This window comes from Carassius gibelio, chromosome B8 (assembly GCF_023724105.1).
Source record: "Carassius gibelio isolate Cgi1373 ecotype wild population from Czech Republic chromosome B8, carGib1.2-hapl.c, whole genome shotgun sequence".
NCBI lineage: Eukaryota > Metazoa > Chordata > Actinopteri > Cypriniformes > Cyprinidae > Carassius > Carassius gibelio.
This window is the reverse complement of record NC_068403.1, coordinates 25,734,091-25,752,540: the sequence shown is the minus strand read 5'-3', so window position 1 is coordinate 25,752,540 and position 18,450 is coordinate 25,734,091. Positions and strand designations below refer to the sequence as shown.

At 36.2% G+C, this 18,450-nt stretch overlaps 1 protein-coding gene across 2 annotated transcripts in view; it reads right to left on the bottom strand.

Annotated features, from left to right (window-relative positions):
• Nucleotides 1-18,450, bottom strand: part of LOC127963718 (BDNF/NT-3 growth factors receptor) — a 50,783-nt gene that overhangs the window by 24,939 nt on the left and 7,394 nt on the right. Inside the window, exons 9-12 of one of the 2 annotated variants that reach the window (XM_052563768.1) lie at nt 18,379-18,405; nt 18,174-18,185; nt 18,049-18,086; nt 16,381-16,480 (exon numbers count right to left, since the gene is read on the bottom strand). In XM_052563768.1, coding sequence (XP_052419728.1) covers nt 16,381-16,480; nt 18,049-18,086; nt 18,174-18,185; nt 18,379-18,405 — 177 coding nt within the window. The remainder of the gene's footprint in view (nt 1-16,380; nt 16,481-18,048; nt 18,087-18,173; nt 18,186-18,378; nt 18,406-18,450) is intronic. The other variant, XM_052563769.1, reaches the window with a different exon arrangement.

Sequence of the window (18,450 nt, the reverse complement as noted above, 5' to 3'; positions counted from 1 at the left end):
TAGACGAATGTCGTTCAGGTTAGTGAGGAGATCGGTGCAAGACCAGACACTGAGTGCTGGTGACTGGTGGCTTTATATGTGGTGCTGGTGATGATGCACAGGTGTTCAGAATTCTGGTGATTGGGGACGAGTGGGTGTGGCTAGAGTGTCTGATCCTGGGAGTGTAGCAGGTGTGGTTGTGACAATAACAGCAGTAGGCGCATTAGCCTCAGTGATATCTGGGAGAATAAAACAGGAAACTGGAGATCGGCCAAATTGCGATGACCCCCTCTGATGGCGCGTGACAGCTTAAAGCATTTACTAGAAAACCCAAGCGTCTTGTTACTGGCAGAAGTGTCTATGAAAATAATGACCGATTTTTCGAGTACGTCAACACCATTTTTACAGCCATTATGGCATCATCTGAGCTGGAGAAGATACTGATAGCTGTAGTAATGGAGCAAATGTTGGACCCACTGCCAACAAGACAGTTCTGGTTCTTGAATTTGATTGGGTGAGCAGCGTTTCAGCAGGGCTTATGCAGTCCAATGGCAATGGGGCTTTTCAATGATTTTGTTTTTGAAGCCCTGCATTACATGAACAAACATTAATAAACATGAAAACAGCAATAACATTACACACCCAAAGTTTTTCAGGTTTTACATAATTGAACTAATTTTAAAGTCTATATTTCTATAATTGTATCGACACGCAGAGGCATTACATGCGTTTGATTGATTGACCTTCGGTTTAAGTACTTGTTTCACTGCAAAAATCATTGCAAATGGAGTTAAGCGACAGGGGTCAGTCTGGTGAGGGTGAAGAGGGCAGAATAATGAGAGAAATGCAGCAGACGAAAGACGAGTCAATCAGGAGGGACCAAGTGACTGGGGTCCTGACATTACAGCGCATGAGCCCGAGGCCGGACAACTCTCAGGCCGAGATATTGATCCTCTCTGCTGCTCAAGGGCTAATTGAATGTTGAAGGTCTCTTGAGATACATGACACTCAATGATTTACATGATGCTGTCTTTGAATCTAAACTCACAATTGTCCTATTCAAACATGATAATACATCTAATACAATTACACTGGGTTAAAGTGAACCCTGCTTCAGTTCTTATAAAAAAATATGCTCTTAACGTTATTACTGTAAATACCCCATGAAATGGCTTCTTTACTGAGCTGATTTATTGAAACCTTGGGACAAGACGTATTGCAGGACCTGTCTATTTTTTAAACAAAATAGTATTTAGCATAAAGTACACTTTAGTTTGTATGTGTAAGTGCCCACCCACTTTTTTAGTGGCGCTAAAGTATGTTTCCAATTAAATTTTCCCATATGGATTTTTTAAAAAAAGTTTTTTTTAAAGCATAATAATTCATAAACCAAACCAATCAAATACAAGGTGAATCACAACACTACAAAGTTTTACTTGAAGTAAAAATTTGTATTTGAAAATCTAAAAAGACAAAGGTACTTAATGGCTTTAGTGAGGGAAAGAACTACAATCGCACGAAGCATTGCAAATTAATCTAATTAAAAATCTACAAATTATAGCTGTTGATTGTATATAGAGAAACAATATATTTCAATATAAATTAGTGCTGTCAAATGATTAATTGCGATTAATCACATCCAAAATTAAAGCTTTGGTCCTAATAATATATGTACTGTATGTGTACTGTGTAGATTTATTATGTATATGTAAATACACACTCATACAGTATATATTTTGAGAATATTTACATGTATATATTTATTACACTTCCATTTAGCAGACGCTTTTATCCAAAGCAACCTACAGTGCATTCAGGCTATACATTTTTTTAATGTATATTATTAAATTACATATTATATATTAAAAAAAATAATAATCAGTATGTATATTTATATTAATTAAATGTTATATTAATACAAATATTTATTGTAATAATATATATATATATATATATATATATATATATATATATATATATATATATATATATGCATACATATAACATAATATAATACTAATTATAATATAAAATACTTTTTTTCTTAAATATATACATGCATGTACTGTATTTATATATCCATAATAAATATAAGCAGCACTCATATATGTTATGTAAACAAATAGTTTTAATTTGGCTTGTGATTAATCACGATTAATCATTTGAGAGCACTAATATAAATCTTGAGTGAACCCATGGTGAACTAGTCTTTTAGGTTTTGTTTCTGCAGGGCTCTATTGTGGACAAAAGTCATGAAAATACATTCATGCTAGGAATGTAAAAGACATATAGTAGAATATAGATTATCTTAATAAACACACACAAAATGTCAATGGCATTATTTTCAATAGGATACAGTGAGGCCTACAAGCCTGTGGTACAAGGCCTTTACATGTTGTTTTGTCCCAAAACATGAGGCATCAAAACATCTTTTTTCACTTTCGTACACTGTGACTAAACCTCCGGACTGTCAGTTAATGTGGAATAAAGTGAAAGGAAAGTATTTGGGAAACAAAGCCTTTATGTTGTTGAAAAGACAAGCTGTGGTCCAGTGAAGTCACCTACTTTCCATAAGTGACTGGGGAGGGGTTTTTGGTGAAGGAAGTGCTAAATCTATCCACACTGACTAATTCAGTCATAAATGAGATTTATTGTTTGCTTAAAGGTTACCTTATGAATTTTTGAGTCAAACTCTCATTTCAATAGGAATCTGCACTGAGATTTTTATGTGAATGTGCCGCGACAGAATGCTGAACCAACAGAATAGTGCTTGGTTTGATCATTTCATAAAAACATATCGCCCTTCTCTTAGCTTCTTAAAGGGATAGTTCACCCAAAAATGAAACTTACCCCATCATTTACTCACCCTCAAGCCATCCTAGGTGTATGATCTTTTTCTATCAAAATAATACAATCAAAGGTATATTAAAGGGGTCATATGATGTGATTCCAATTTTTCCTTCCTCTTTGGAGTGTTACAAGCTCTAGGTGCATAAAGAAGATCTGTAAAGTTGCAAAGACTAAAGTCTCAAATCCAAAGAGATATTCTTTATAACAGTTAAGACTCGTCCACACCTCCTAAAATGGCTCGTTCTAATTTGCCAATGATGATTCAAATGCAAGTTTTAAGCAGTGTAGAGTAGCCCTTGTTTATTGTTTCTCAGATCGCAAATGCAGACATGGTTTCATGTGTACACAACGCGTAAAGACTATAATTATGTCCCCACTGGATGCAACAAATGCCTCATTTGTAATGGTTTTATTGGTTTTGTCTCATCTAGTGATGTACGGATCGCGAACAAAACTTTCTATTTAACCGGATCTACTTAGTGAACTGATCGAACCACATCAAACTGAATCATTTGAAATGGTTTTTGTCTCCAGTATGCACTAATCCACAAATTATTCGGTTTATAAACGTGCCTTACACTCCCTCTGACGCAAAATAAACCAATATCCAGAGTTAATCAGTTACTCCTAATAGTACATTGACTGAACTGCTAAAAGAGAACCAATGATGGGATGTGTACGAGCAGAGCAGCTGGACTGAGTCTCGTGCTGCTGGCCTGGGACACGGCATCACAGTATGAGGAGGAACGTGACACTCCTTCACACGCCTGAGGCATTCACAACGCATTGGATAGCTGGCCAATCAGAGCACACCTCGCTTTTCCAGAACGATGAGCTTTGTGAAAAAACAATGCGTTTCAGAAGGTGGGGCATAGAGGAGAAACAATAAAGTGCATTATATGGAAAATTATGTTTTTTAACCTTAGATTGCATTGCATTACACTATGCATTACACTAATAATAATTATACATAAAAAAATATATAGTGCATAAAATGCCAACATGCACCATGAACAGGTGAAACAGTTTTGAATAAGAAGGTTCAGATACACATTCGGAAGATGGACCAAAATACACACAGATCCTCTCAGACTGAATTGAGAGCTCTGTCTGTGTGTGTGTGTGTGTCTATCCGGTAAGGAACCCAGCCAATGCACACTCTTAAACTCTTATTTTCTTCTTGCTAGCAGAGAGGAAGTGATCTATTGATCAGAGGAGTTAATAGAAGAGATAGATAGATGGATGGATGGAAGGAATGACGGATGAGGGGGGAAGGAAAGAGCGTTGAAAGAGGACAGCAGTGGGATGGATTGTTTTCAGGATTGGATTTCGGTTACACAGCATTCCTGACTGGGACCCCAGCACTGAACGATCTCAGAAACACGTTCAGGCCAGAACATGGAGGAAAATATCACATTCCCAAAAATAAGAGAGATTGATTGTTTTTCTTGGTTTTAATGCCTGCTGCTATTTTTAAAGACTGAAAAGGCTCTCACCCTCTCGTGTGACATTAAAACTCCAGCTCCTCTTCCTTCTGAAGACCCCAAGGTCACAGGAAGTTCAAGTGACAATGGAAAACACTCTCTCTCTCCTTCTTTCTCATGTGCTGCATTCACATTTTTCACTGGTCTGAGGTGAAAATCTATCCTAATACCCCATTCAATTAAAATAAGAAAACTAAAAAATATGTTCTGCTATTAGATTTTACTCCTATTTAACACTTGGACTGTGACCAGATAATGAAATAATAGCAGACTAAATACTGCAAAGTATATATCTCATTTGTTCTGTAAAACAATATGAGAAACGCTATGAAGTATATCACATGACCTTTCCACACTGCGTGTTTAATACAGCAAGTGATGCTGATATGTTGCTGATATTACGTCTGGTTAATTTATTACACATGGAAAGCAATGGCACTGGATGCACTGCATTGTGGGACGCACATGTTGGTAAATAGATAAATTAATTTATTAAAAAAAAAAAAAATCTTACTAAACTCATCCATAAAACTATAAGCATTATACATAGTAGAGAGTAAATAGCAAGCAACGTATGGTAGTATGCTTTTCCAAACATAGCCCAGCATTCCCCCATGAGCATTTCGCTTTGAACGAACACGTCCAATGAAAACACAGATGGTCAGAAATTCAGCAGGGTGATCTGAAAGCAAACTTTGCTAAAATCATCAACAATCCTTCTGTCCAAACAGAAATGTTGCAGGAGAATCCCTACACCAAGCTTGTTAGAGACAGTACTAATGGTTTTCTTTTCTAAGCATGTGTCGTCACCTTGAGTGTTGTTTAAACTGGAGCACATCACTCAGCGTCTTCACCGTGTCGAAGGTAACCACATAGTCCAAAGGTGAAAAGTTAGATTAGAGAATTTTTCTGAGACTCTTTCACGTCTCCTCTTTTCGGAGTTGTTGAGAGATTTGTCTCAACTTCTAAATCAACACGAGACCCCTTGGATATTTTCAGGGTAAAGAAAAGAAAACATCTGTCATAAGACGGGCGTTTCCACAGGGTCATCGGAGGGACTGTGGCCCTCAGGAAATCATATTGAGAGAACAGATGTTGTGAACAGAAGGGAGGATGGCAACCACCGAAATAACACTGCCATGCATGACATCAGGGATTGGCTAATGGGCTGCCTAACAGGTTTATACATAATACAACACATTTTACGACTGAAATCAGAATACAGGAGATTGGATTAAAAGATAAGCGTCCTATAAACACACTTTCTGTCACACAAATCTGCTGTCACAATTCTCACTCATTTCAAAATCCATATTCTTCTGGCTCTTCGGTGTGAAGCTGCAGGTCTGAAGCAGTTATAATAGTTAACAACTAAAACCACACCGAAACAAACATTTGGTTTACTTAAAATTCAATAAATATATAAAAAATAAAATAAAATAAAATAAAATAAATACAATTTTATTTCAGCTAGTTGCCAAGGAAGCATTGCAGTAAATAGCTATTTTCCTATGAATAGAAGTAAGGCTTAAAAATAGCATGAATAGTGGTCATCGAATAAACAAATTGTTCTCATGACAAAAACACACCTGTGGGAACTTTTTTCGCAAGACGTGGAATACGTATTAATAAGAACACATCACTGCAGTTTCTAACAGAAATGAACACTAGAGGCGGTAAAACAGCGAGCACTTGTAATCGTTTTCGTACACAGTTATAATTACAGCTCCATATGTTACGCTTTCTGGACGTAACAAGATTGCTGCGTAGCTCAGCCGGTGTCCGGATGTGGAATCCTTGGGTACAAATCCCATGAAAAACATGACTCACGATGAACATTTGCTTTTGTTCATACTATCGGGTAGGTTTAGACATTATTTTAAAACGTCACGGAGCATTAGAGTTATAGCACCACTCAACGGACGTTTCAAATCAGAACTGCGGTGACACGCACAACACATCACAAAAAAATTTACCATATATCTGTTCATCTGTTCTGGGGGGAAAAAACAAATACTCTTTTGGTGGACATTTCACATCGAATATGTCGCGAAAAGTACAAGGCGCTATGTATTTCACGTCTTGTAAAAAGTTTTTATTGGTACGTTTTCGTCATGAGATCAGTCTCCAAATAAAAGCACTCTCTGTTTTTATAGCACAGCATGTTATTTTATACGCGAGCAGCTCACGATCCCCTGTTTTCAGTAACTCAATCTGATCTGAGTTTGGGCCATTTATAATGTGCATTTAGGACCGCAACGTGCACAAACCACCTTCTCAAACTTGTAACGACAAACGCATATAAAAAAAGGGTCTAAATATATTATAACCGATAGCATTGTTAGTTATGCATTTGAAAGATACCACCACCTTATGTCATGTCAGTGTAGTGTAGACATATTTTGTAAGTACTTTTTTCACAAACAAATATAATAAACACTTTTAAAGTAGTTTTCCCAATACTGCTTAGTATCCAGTCAAAAGAGCCCATCACAAAGCAATAATTTCCTCCACAAAAGTCATATCGTCTGTAGAGCCAACAAGCACAGGACCTACAGTTTAATGCATTTAGCCTGAACATGAGCAACAGTGAATTTCTGCCTTACAACTTATAACATACACAGATGTACTGCCCAGATCTATAGCACTGATCTCTTTTCCTGACAAAACGATAAATACGGCTTAAACTGCCCTACTGTGGTGAGGCTGGTTGTGTTATTGTCAAGCCTTGTACAAATGTCCACTCACAATGAACTGAATAGGACAAAAAGCTCATTTCAAAAGAGCTTTTCACTTTTCCAAGGGAGCTTTCAAGATGGCAAAATTCAGAAACGCTGCCAGCTTTACCTTCCAGTTTCTGCGTTCAAGCCAATCACTGCTTCTGTGCTCAGATGTTACTCCTCCCATTCTTCACATCTGTGATTGTGTGAGAGACACACACAGAGAGAGACAGAGAGGAAATTCTTCCACCTCACTGTGGGACATGAGATGGTTTTGTGTGCGTGCGTGTGTGTGTGTGTGTGTGTGTTTTGAACTGCATTTCTGCATTTTATTTAATGCACCACCATCTCTTGTTCATTTTCATGAGATTTTGATAAAACAGACACTTTAAATTTGATTTGCAATTTCTTTTTGAAGAAATAATAATATACCATACTTTACAATCCTGAGTTGTTATATAACAATGCAATGTACGATACACAGTAAATCAAACAAAGACAAACAGAAAATAATTTTACATCAACGCAGCTGTGCATGTCCAGGTAAAATTTTACTACAGTTTTACACTTATGTTAGTGAGTCTAAACTTTTGTTTGTACTGATAAACAATATATACAATTTTTGCAAAGCACACAATGAAACAATTATGCAAGATGTAAATACAGGTTATCAGCCGTCAGATTGAGAGTCCAAACAGCTGATAAAAACATCACAATAATCCACAACTAATCCACACCACACCACTCTAGTCCATCAATTAACATCTAGTGAAGCGAAAATCTGCGTGTTTGTAAGAAACAAGTCCATCGTTAATGCATTTTAACTTTAAACAGTCACTTCTGGCCAAAATATGAATCGATAAACCATAATAACGCTGTCATCTGTTTTCCTCTTACATCAAAATCCACCAACATGTTGGTTCACTGAAGAAAGCAACATTATAGATAGATGACTGATTTGAAGTTCAAAATGCCTAAGTGGTGTAGACCACATGTGGATTATTGTGATGTTTTTTATCAGCTGTTTGGACTCTCATTCTGACGGCACCCATTCACTGCACAGGATCCATTGTTGAACATGTGATGTAATGCTAAATTTCTTCAAATCCGATGTAACAAGTAACAAACTTATCTATAGCTTGAATGCCTTCAGAGTAAATTTTAAGCAAATTTCATTTGTTTGGGTGTACTATCCCTTTAAGAATATTCTCTATTTAATAACTGGTAAATCAGATTTCTTGCCTCAAATGAGATGAATAACCTGAGTGTCATCTGATATTATTTTAGTAATAGTGTTTATACTAATAGGCCAACAAATATACACAATCAAAAATGTATTTTATCTGAATTTTTACCATAAACAAATATGAAAGGTAGAAGATGACGCTGTGCCCCTTACATATCAGTGTTTTGTTAAAATGAGCACACTGTCTCGTTTCGCACATATGCGTGTGTGTTTTCAGTGTGTGCGAATCTTTATGGTTCAGCTGTCATTTTGCTATCTGGTTATTAAATGTGTGAACAGGGTGAAAAAAGGCCCATCTGGCATGATTCATTTATGAGCAACTCCATTTGGGTGTGATCTGTGCTTCTGTGCTAAAGCATCTCAGGTTCATTTGCCCACTGACACACATTCTAGCAGCTTACAAACCCACTGATGGTTTCACTCAATTATTCCACCCAGCAAAAGTACCAGAGCAGGTCACACCGCTCCCCCACTGCAGACCGGGTTAGACAGAGAACCATACTTCTGCAGTAACCAATAAGAATCTGTCCTGTCTAAATAGAGCTATTGTATGATTGGCTAGATGGCTTGGCAGCTGCAGGTGAGGTCGGCCTCAAATTCTTGGTCCAGTTCAGTCTGGTGTGACCTGAGTCATTCTTATCTCGCCACAATCTCGACGGGAACATTGTGAAATAAAACAAAACCTAAAAAGAAGCCAAAACACAACAGAACATAAAAAACCAACACAACACTAAAATAATGAAACCAACAAATAAGACAGAAAAACACAATAAAACATCTGAAAAGAATCAAGAAAATATATATAGAACATTAGCAGCTGGAATGTGTAATAATAAACGAGTTAATAAAAAGAAATAGGAAAAAATGTAAAAAGATTATTTCAAACGGTTCCAGATTTTTGGATTGCGTCATGTCAATCAAACTAGAATGTTATTAGTATGCAGAGGTTAAAGGCAGAGGCAGTGTGGCGGACATACAGACGAGGGATAGAGTTGGACCTACTGCTTTAGTATGAAACAATGAAGTCATGAGCCAAAAAACTCATAAACTTAGTCAAGCACTAACAACACTCCGAATTCCAGTCTACATTTCTCAACATAGCACAAAACAGCTGCCAACCTTAACAAGAGCTATCACGCAACAGGCATTGATCATTTAAAATTATTATTACCGTATTTCTCGGACTATAAGTCGCACCTGAGTATAAGTCGCATCAGTCCAAAAATACGTCATGATGAGCAAAAAAAACATATATGAGTCACACTGGACTATAAGTCGCATTTATTTAGAACCAAGAGAAAACATTACCGTCTACAGCAGCGAGAGGGCGCTCTAATGTTGCTTAATGTTTTCTGTTAGTTCATTTCTCTTGGTTCATGTCAAATTAATTTTGAAAAATAAGTCGCACCTGACTAAAGTCGCAGGACCAGCCAAACTATGAAAAAAAAAAGTGCGACTTATAGTCCGGAAAATACGGCATTATTATAATATTAATAATTTTGAACTAGCTTTTATTTTTATCTATTTATTTATTTTGTTTACATTTAAGTAATTTTTATTCATTTTTATGACAACACTTTAGACTTTATGTAGCACATATTCTGCATGACCATATATCGTATATATAGTATATATAGTATAGTATATCTTCTGTTTTTATTCTTGTCAAATTTCAGTTGTTTTTACATTTCTATTTAGCTTTAAAAGAACACACGACCGTTTTTCCATATTCCACTATGTTCTTCCCTCAACTTAAGGCGGGCATACACTGTGCGATTTCTGTGCGATTTCGGCAAGGTACCAACTCACACTGTACGAGTAGATCGCATGCGATGTAAAGCCAAAGCTCATGATTTGTATGCGCTCACTGTACGGTCCGATCGTCGAGTTGCGATTTGACTGCTCACACGTGAGGAATCAATCAAATCAACACGTAGGATCCCTCTGAGGCGGGTTCTGAATAAACATGCTTTCCCGGGATAAACTCACTGCTTTGGTGATATGATCAATCCTGTGTGCTGAAACGTCAAAAAAATAAATAAAAATAAAATAAAAGGCGTAGGCTTATCTAGACGCGCAGGTGGTTCGGAGGCCGTGGCTAGTTAATCCATTTTGCAACGTGAACTGGAGGTAAGCAGTCGTTTTCTTCCTGCTTTTATTTTTATTTTTCTTTGCCATAACTCCACCAGTTTTCCCTCCATCACTTCAGTCCACACTACACGCTGTATCACGTGCACACTACACGCTGTATCACGTGCAGTGAGGAAAACGCGGAAAATCGGTTCGTAGCCCTGCTTCAATAGTGCGATACCTCACGAGAGGCGACCAAAATGTCAGAATGTCAGAAATCCATCCGACCAACCGATTGCCAGTCGGGAGAGGTTAATTGCCTCTCGTTTCCCCTTGTACACTGCACGAACATTGCACGACAAACGACGCACAAAAATGCTGAAAATCGGCCCAAACCGAAAAAGAGTCGCACGAGTCAGAATTCGGCTCAAAATCGGATGAAAATCGCACAGTGTATGCCCGGCCTTAGATGAGTTGATACGTACCTCTCCTGTCTCAGTGCATGCACTCAATCGCTGTAGCATGCGGTGCCGCCATGCTAGCGTTTAGCTTAGCACCATTCATTCCTTAAGATCCAAACAGGGATGAATTAAGAAGCCACCAAACACTTTCATGTTTCCCTGTTTAAAGACGGTTACAGGAGTAGTTACACAAGTAAGTATGGTGCAAAATAAAACGTGGCGATTTTCTAAGCAGATAAAAAAATAATAACTATAACGTATGGCGGAAGAGCACTTCGACCTCGGTGCAGTAATATCATCACTCCTGAAATCACTCTCTCCCTCTAACTTCTGTCAATACAACCAGCGTGAAGAGTTTTCAGGAGTGATGATATTACTGCACCGAGGTCGAAGTGCTGCCGCCATACATTATAGTTATTATTTTTTATCCGGTTCATTAAGGTTCACTATTAAGGTTCATTAGTTAACGGTAATTAATGCATTAACTTATATTAGCAATGCTATAGAAGATATTCATCCTTGTTTACGTTAATTAATAAAAGTACTACTCATTGGTTGTTCATGTTAGCTCAAGACCATTAAATAAGTATTCAATAAATTAGTATTTTTCATTAGTTCATGTTAACTACTGTGGTTAACTAATGTTAACAAATGGAGCAAACCTATTGTAAAGTGTTTTAGTGAACAAAGCTTGAAAATACAGTTGCTTGTGGTGGACAAATTGAAATCTTAAAACTGTGTGTTGGGGAAGAGCCCATAAATATTTATTATGTCACATAACATTTATGACATTTAAGTGCCCACTAGCTAGATTACGCTTACCATTTTGAAACAGGCATAATTGTCCCTGGAGGGAGTTAATGGTTAAAATGTTATGGAGCAAACACTTAACATTAATAACAAAATGCTCCATGAGCCAGTTAAAACTAGGAAAAAACTGAAACTGAACAAACTGATCTGTACTGAAAGGTACATCTTTTCCCCAGGTTTATGCATCTTATGTGTCAACTTCATGAAAAATGTTTTATGCTTTATTGATGTATTTTGGTTGTACTATCCCAATGATCTCTAGCCGGAGAGAAAGACAGCACAGGATCAGTAATAAAGACATCATGTGAAGCATATTCATATTAATAGTGTTATGTATTCACCAAACAACCCTTCTTATGTACCTGCATCTACTGGTACAAATATATAACTGTAACACGTACATTTATGTGTGATGTGCATGTTACACAAGTGTATGTCTGTGCGTGTGATCTCAGTTAATGATGATTCATGCTCTGTGAGAATGATTCATCATTGGAACAGAGTAACTATGACGCTTGTAACTATGGCAACAGTGCATGTGGTGGGAAGGCAGTTTCACCCCCAAGCTCTTCACACACACACACACACACACACACACACACACACACACACACACACACACACACACATGCTTGAAGAGCCGATGCACTTTGATTGACAGCCGGAAGTTGCCGCTCAGTAATGACAGTTTTTAAAGCGCCGAATAAGGGCAAATGATTCATTTAACCCTTTCCTGACCAACATAACACTAGCAATATAATGACATTCAAACTGATTTTATATGAACTTAATAAAAATAATGGGAAAAACAAGGCAAATCTTTATTTTACAGTGCCCGTTACTCATAATACAAGTTATTAATAATATAGTTATTGTTAAAAAGTATGATTACAAGCATACATGTACTTATATGTTGTAATTACTATGTTGTAATCACATAGTAATGAATGCTAAGGGAATGATTTGATCATGTAACGTAGAAGAATAATTGCAGGCAAACTAAATATGTTACAATCAATCGGCAGCTTTGTGCCTGTCAAAAATAATTATGAATCACTGCTTGTTTTCTTAAAAAAAAAAATGTTTATGTTATGTTCATATGAGATTAAAAACTTAAATTAAAAAAATATATAATAATAATAACTTAAATGAACAAAGGAAATGAACAGAAATAAACTGATTTTAAAAGTATTAAATTAAAAGTACTAAAACTACAAATGGAATAAAAATGAACGCTAAAGAGAAATATTGAAACAAACTAATAAAAATGACAAAAGCACACACCAAAAAAATAATAATAATAATAATAATTAAGCTATTTTAATGAAAACTAAAAAATATTGACGCAAAACGAAATTATTATATATTACATGAAATTAAATATTTAAATCATATAACAATAATACTAAAATAACACTGCTTCTAATATGTATGGTCATTTTGGAAAGTTGGATATAGTTTTGCAAAGAAATAAATTAATATAGTACATGGTACTGCTAAAACCATTGGCAGAAATTGCTTTCATTGTAAAAGTCTCATTATAAAATCTTTTGGATTTAAACAATAATGTGCATCTCATTTATCATTGTTAAATTGTGTTATTGAATGTATATTGACATTATAAAGGCCATTACCACCTTGCCCATCCCATAACTGACATGCGCTTGAATGCGCCTGAATATCGAATGCTCTCTTCCCAATAATGAAGCAACAATGCACTCAGAAACTCTTTAATGTGACCTTGACCCGATGGCTGGATTAATAAATCCAACATCCACTGCCTCATATAGATCAGTGACACTGAGTCATGGTAGTTTAAGATCATGTTTGTTTTACAGTTACAAGATGAGAGATCTAGTATTTTGCGTTTCTTAAAGCAATGTTCTGCACTCAAAAGAAGGTAAGCTCTATCACAGACATTCATTTTGACTCATGCTTCAGTTTGTAAAAGCAAGAAAAAAAAAGATTTTACTGTAATGCCAAGTCTTAATGGAAGTCTATAAGGCACGTTTATCAGATGCTTTGAATTCAGAATTTTACAGCTTGTTTTTTTTTTTTTTTTTTTTTGGTTAAAGCAATTAAATGACTTCTGTATAAAAATGTGTTAGTTTAGCTTTAAATTCATATTGTAGTGGTGTTCATGCCAGCACAATCTCATGGCAATTACTATTATACATATCAACAAATAGTACATTTTTAAAGTTTACACATAATCTACTCACACCATTGTAACCGTTATGTTTTGTGGCAGAATTTACAGTGGGGAAAGTTGGACTTGCTATTCTAGGTTACCAATAAAATTAATTCCGGCAACACTTCACGAAAACGATAACGATAAACCTTCCACATGTGGCTGCATGTGAAAAAAGAGTGTGCTTGAACTTTTTGTTTTTCCAATGCAAAGCCTTGCCCTAAATACTTATATTATACAGTAAATAAATTATTATAACATTATTATACTATTACATATTATAACATGTTCTTGGTCAGTTAAAGTTGAGTTCAAAGTACTAAAGCACCTGCAGAAACATTCCTATAAAAAGCTTCTCGTCTGATGGTGGAGAGAGGAGAATTGTGGGATAGTGGTTGAGGTGCACCTTTAGTTTTGTTAACCAAAGGCCACGAGTCCATGACTGATGATACTTCTGACCTTGACAAGCTTTATTGATTTTTTTGATTCGTCCAAACCAGAGAAAACTGATACCTGCCCTCTGAATCATTGATAAGCAGAAGGTTGCTGACTCTCTCTCTCTCTCTGTGTGTGTGTGTGTGTGTCAGGGAGATGAAGCACTGCATCTTTGCAGACAACCTCACTTCCTGAACCTGAGGGCTACAATTTCATCTCCTTCATTCCCACTCCACTTCCTCTCCTCTCTCTTTTCTATAAACTACTGTGAGACGCTGCATTTGTGTGTGCCTCTACAGTGGAAACACACTGGAAATCTGGGATCTAAAATCTAGAAAGTTTACACTCAAATTCTGATTCTTATGATATCATTTTAATGTAGAAAAATTATAAATAAGAGCATTGAAAGCATGATTAGAACCAAAGCAATATAAACATTTAGTAGGAAACCTTCATATAGCTAATAATTGTGTATTTCGTCCTTGTGGACAACCAAGGAGGTGCTTTCACACACTCAAGACCACTGTGCGAAAATAAGCCCCTCGGGACGTCTAACTCGACACTTCCTCTCAGAGAAACCACAAAAACAATCACATGCTCTCACTCAGACCAACTGACTAACTGACAAACGCAAACACTCGTTCAAGTAAAAAAAATCCCTGACAAATCCCTAAATTACTGACAAATCCCTAAAGATGTGGTCACATTTAACATCCCAGAATGCCCTCCTCCAAAAAACAACTTGTATGTGTTTATTATGACCTATACTTCCGATGTTGTAAAAATAACGGCAGTGTCGTATTGTGTGTCGTCACGAAACGACGTGTGACTGTCATTGCTGTCATCAAAATGTGGATTCGTTTAAATATGATGTACTGACTTTTTACACCGTCTCTTACCCACCAGTATTACAATTTCAAATGTTAAAAATTTGCACGAAAGTTTATGCATTTGTTTATACATAGTACATTCAAGCTATCTATTTTATCAGCACATGTGTTTCCTAAGATCGGACCCATGATGGTTGCGCTGCTGGAACATAATGCTCTATCAATCAAACTAGATAAATCCTAAATCCTAATACAGATAGAGAGAGCACAGTGCATTAATATGAACGTTTCTGTGGCATGTCTTGCTGTCGGTAGGGGCTATCATTTACGTAGTAAACGCTCCTATGGGTTGTATTTCAGGGAAATTATAAATGGCCTATACAGTCATTGGAGGATGAAATTCAGTCATTTCATTAGGAATCCATGCAATCTGGGAATTTTGTGTGTTGACCAACAGAAAGTGACATTTGTGTGAGCTGTGCTTTATACATTGCAACACTATTGACCATAGACAATGACATTTCATTAACAGTATTAAACTTTTGTGTGTAAATCTTCATGCATAACAGATACAAATAAATGTGGAATTTGTTGAAATCAAAGTGCAATTACGTTTCAAGTGAAATTACTTTGAGCAATTTAGCTTACAATTTCTGCCTGTTGGATGAAGAAATGGGTAATAATAATAATAATTTTCTATTAAATGAGCGACCCAAGCCATATCTAGTGACCAGGCTAGTATGTAATCCCCTAGCAACCACTCAAACAACCTAGCAACCACATAGAGATAAAACAGAAACTTCTCAGAGCACTTTCTGCACTGCACAGCAATGGTTTGATTACTAGCATTACGACAGCAACAACCGCACTTTCATAATTCACTTTCATAAATTTCTCAAGAAAATGTGCATATCTTCAAAAAAAAATAAAAAATAAATACTCAGGGAAACAGTCACCCCTCATTAACACAATCCACATGTTTATTCCCTGAGAAGTAATTTAGTCAAGACGCATGGCACAAACCATTGGCAGAGACAAATAAGAATGAAAGATAGTCATCGATAGTTAATAAAGATGATTCGATATTAGTGTGCACTATTCTCTCTATGAGAAACATGTTATAGTAGATTAGGTGTGCATTAGTAATTAGTAGAGCTCATTAGAGTCGAAGCACAGCCTTCCTTCAGCATTCCTCTTTATCACAAAAGAAAGCCCACTTATTCTGCCCAGAACAATGCGTCTTTCCAGAGCTACAGTCCGTAATGAAGCTTTGGCAGAGCCGCGTAGAGCTGAGAGGTGCTTACCTTTGATTCCAAACTTTGAGTTGCGTCCAAACTTCAGAATGACGAGCATCAAGATGAAGCCTGTGAATGTGACCGCCGCAATTCCCACGACCACGTACACCTACGAGAAGAACGAAGAGTCTTCAACCAGCATTCAAAGCTTCACGCACGGTTGGGTGAAAAACATGCACTCTGAGAGTAAAATAACTTTTCCTTAAGGTTTTTGTGACAATTTTCTCTTACACAGGTTATTAGTTTATTGGTTTTCAGAGTTTACGGTGCTTAAAACTGGTTGGGAGTCTAGAATTCATAAACATATGGCTTAATAAATAAAAGTTTTGTCATGAAGGTCTAGATTGCCCTGGCCAGTAGTTTCTAACTCAGTCTGATATAACCACATGTCTATTCACATGGAGCAGCTGATTGGTTTCTTTCGCATCAGCAGTCAATGAGCTGCTCAGCATTCAAATACTGGACGAATGCTTGCTGAAACAGTTACAGTGCGCCTCAGGACCCTCCACCTCCCCAGCTCCACCTGTATAGACCTGATACGGGGTGATTTCATCTATGTTATATATGGGAGTTATTTCATGTGCAATATTCTACGTTTACAGCAGCATGTCTGTGGATTTATTCCTCCAAGAATAAACGAAATATAATGGCCATTTATGCTAAATACACAAAGAGTTGTCATGACAGAAATCTCTTTATACATTGTAAAAAAAAAAAAGAAACATTTTCAGTATACCAAATGCTATAAGAAACATGATTTTCTACATAAAAACTCTTGTCAGACCAACAGAATTTCATGCTGGTTGAAATGTTAAGGGTTTGTGAGTTCCCAGAATGCACTGCAGCATGAGTAAAATGATAAGAATAAATGCTGTTTGCTGACTTTATTTAAACATCTTGTTTTGTAATTATTTAGTTAGTTATTCATTGAGTTATAAAGGGCTTTCTTTCTACATTTGTTGACTGTCACCATTATTGAGGTTTGTGTGTGTGTGTGTGTGTGTGTGTGTGTGTGTGTGTGTATATATATATATACACACACACACACACATTAAAACTATAAATCAACTTTACTAACTGATTTTTTTTTTTTTAACTGAAAAATATTTTATTTTTATTTTTTGAACAAATTATTTTCAAATTGGCAAAATACAGTAGGGTTGCTTAGTATAATCATCAAGACGACACTGAGAAGACTTCAAAATCTGAATGTGTCATGTTGCCTTGCTTTTTAACTTTAGGATCCATTTTTACAAGTGTGATGTAATAAAATATATTATTACTTTTATTAATTATTATAGCTTAGATTGTGAATTTTGATGCAATTCATTTGAAGCTGTTGTAAAATGATGATAAACGTACACCACTGAACACACATTTTATATCAAAGTGGCTAGACGCTCCATTGTTTGCCAAACACAAACAGCTTAGTGGAATTGAATCCAATTATTAATATTAATAAAAGTAACTATTTTAGAAAATCTGTGTCATTTGTTATATTGCTGTCATTTTATAAGAGGAACAAGCTACTTTAGGGTGTGTATAATAATGACTTTACCCCGGATAATGGGTTTTAGGCGCTCCACTTCGCACTGTGTGTAGAATCATACTGCATACAACCGTAACCGACGTGGAAAAACTCAACAGAAACTGCACAAATAACTGAATTTTACTCACAGCGACCTTGTCCTCAGGCGGTCCAATAGGAGTGTCATCTGTTAGAAAGAGAGGAAACACTAAGATACATGTGCTTTTAGACTACAGACCTATAATGTGCATGTTCATGTGTGTTCTGTTCATACCTGTAGTGGGATCTCCAAAAGAAAAAGACAAACAGAAGAAGAAACTTTTTAATGACTTTTAAATGACTTTAAATGACTAAATAAGTCTTGTGGGTTTAAAATGGCAAATAAATGATGTCACAATCTAAATTTTTTGTGAACTATGACTATGATAACTATTGAGATTATTCTATAATTTGATGATGAACTCTTAAAAGCGACTCACCATAATACAGCGGATCAGTAACTGATTCTGATGGACAAACACAGGACAGAAAACAAACAAAGCAACTTTTTT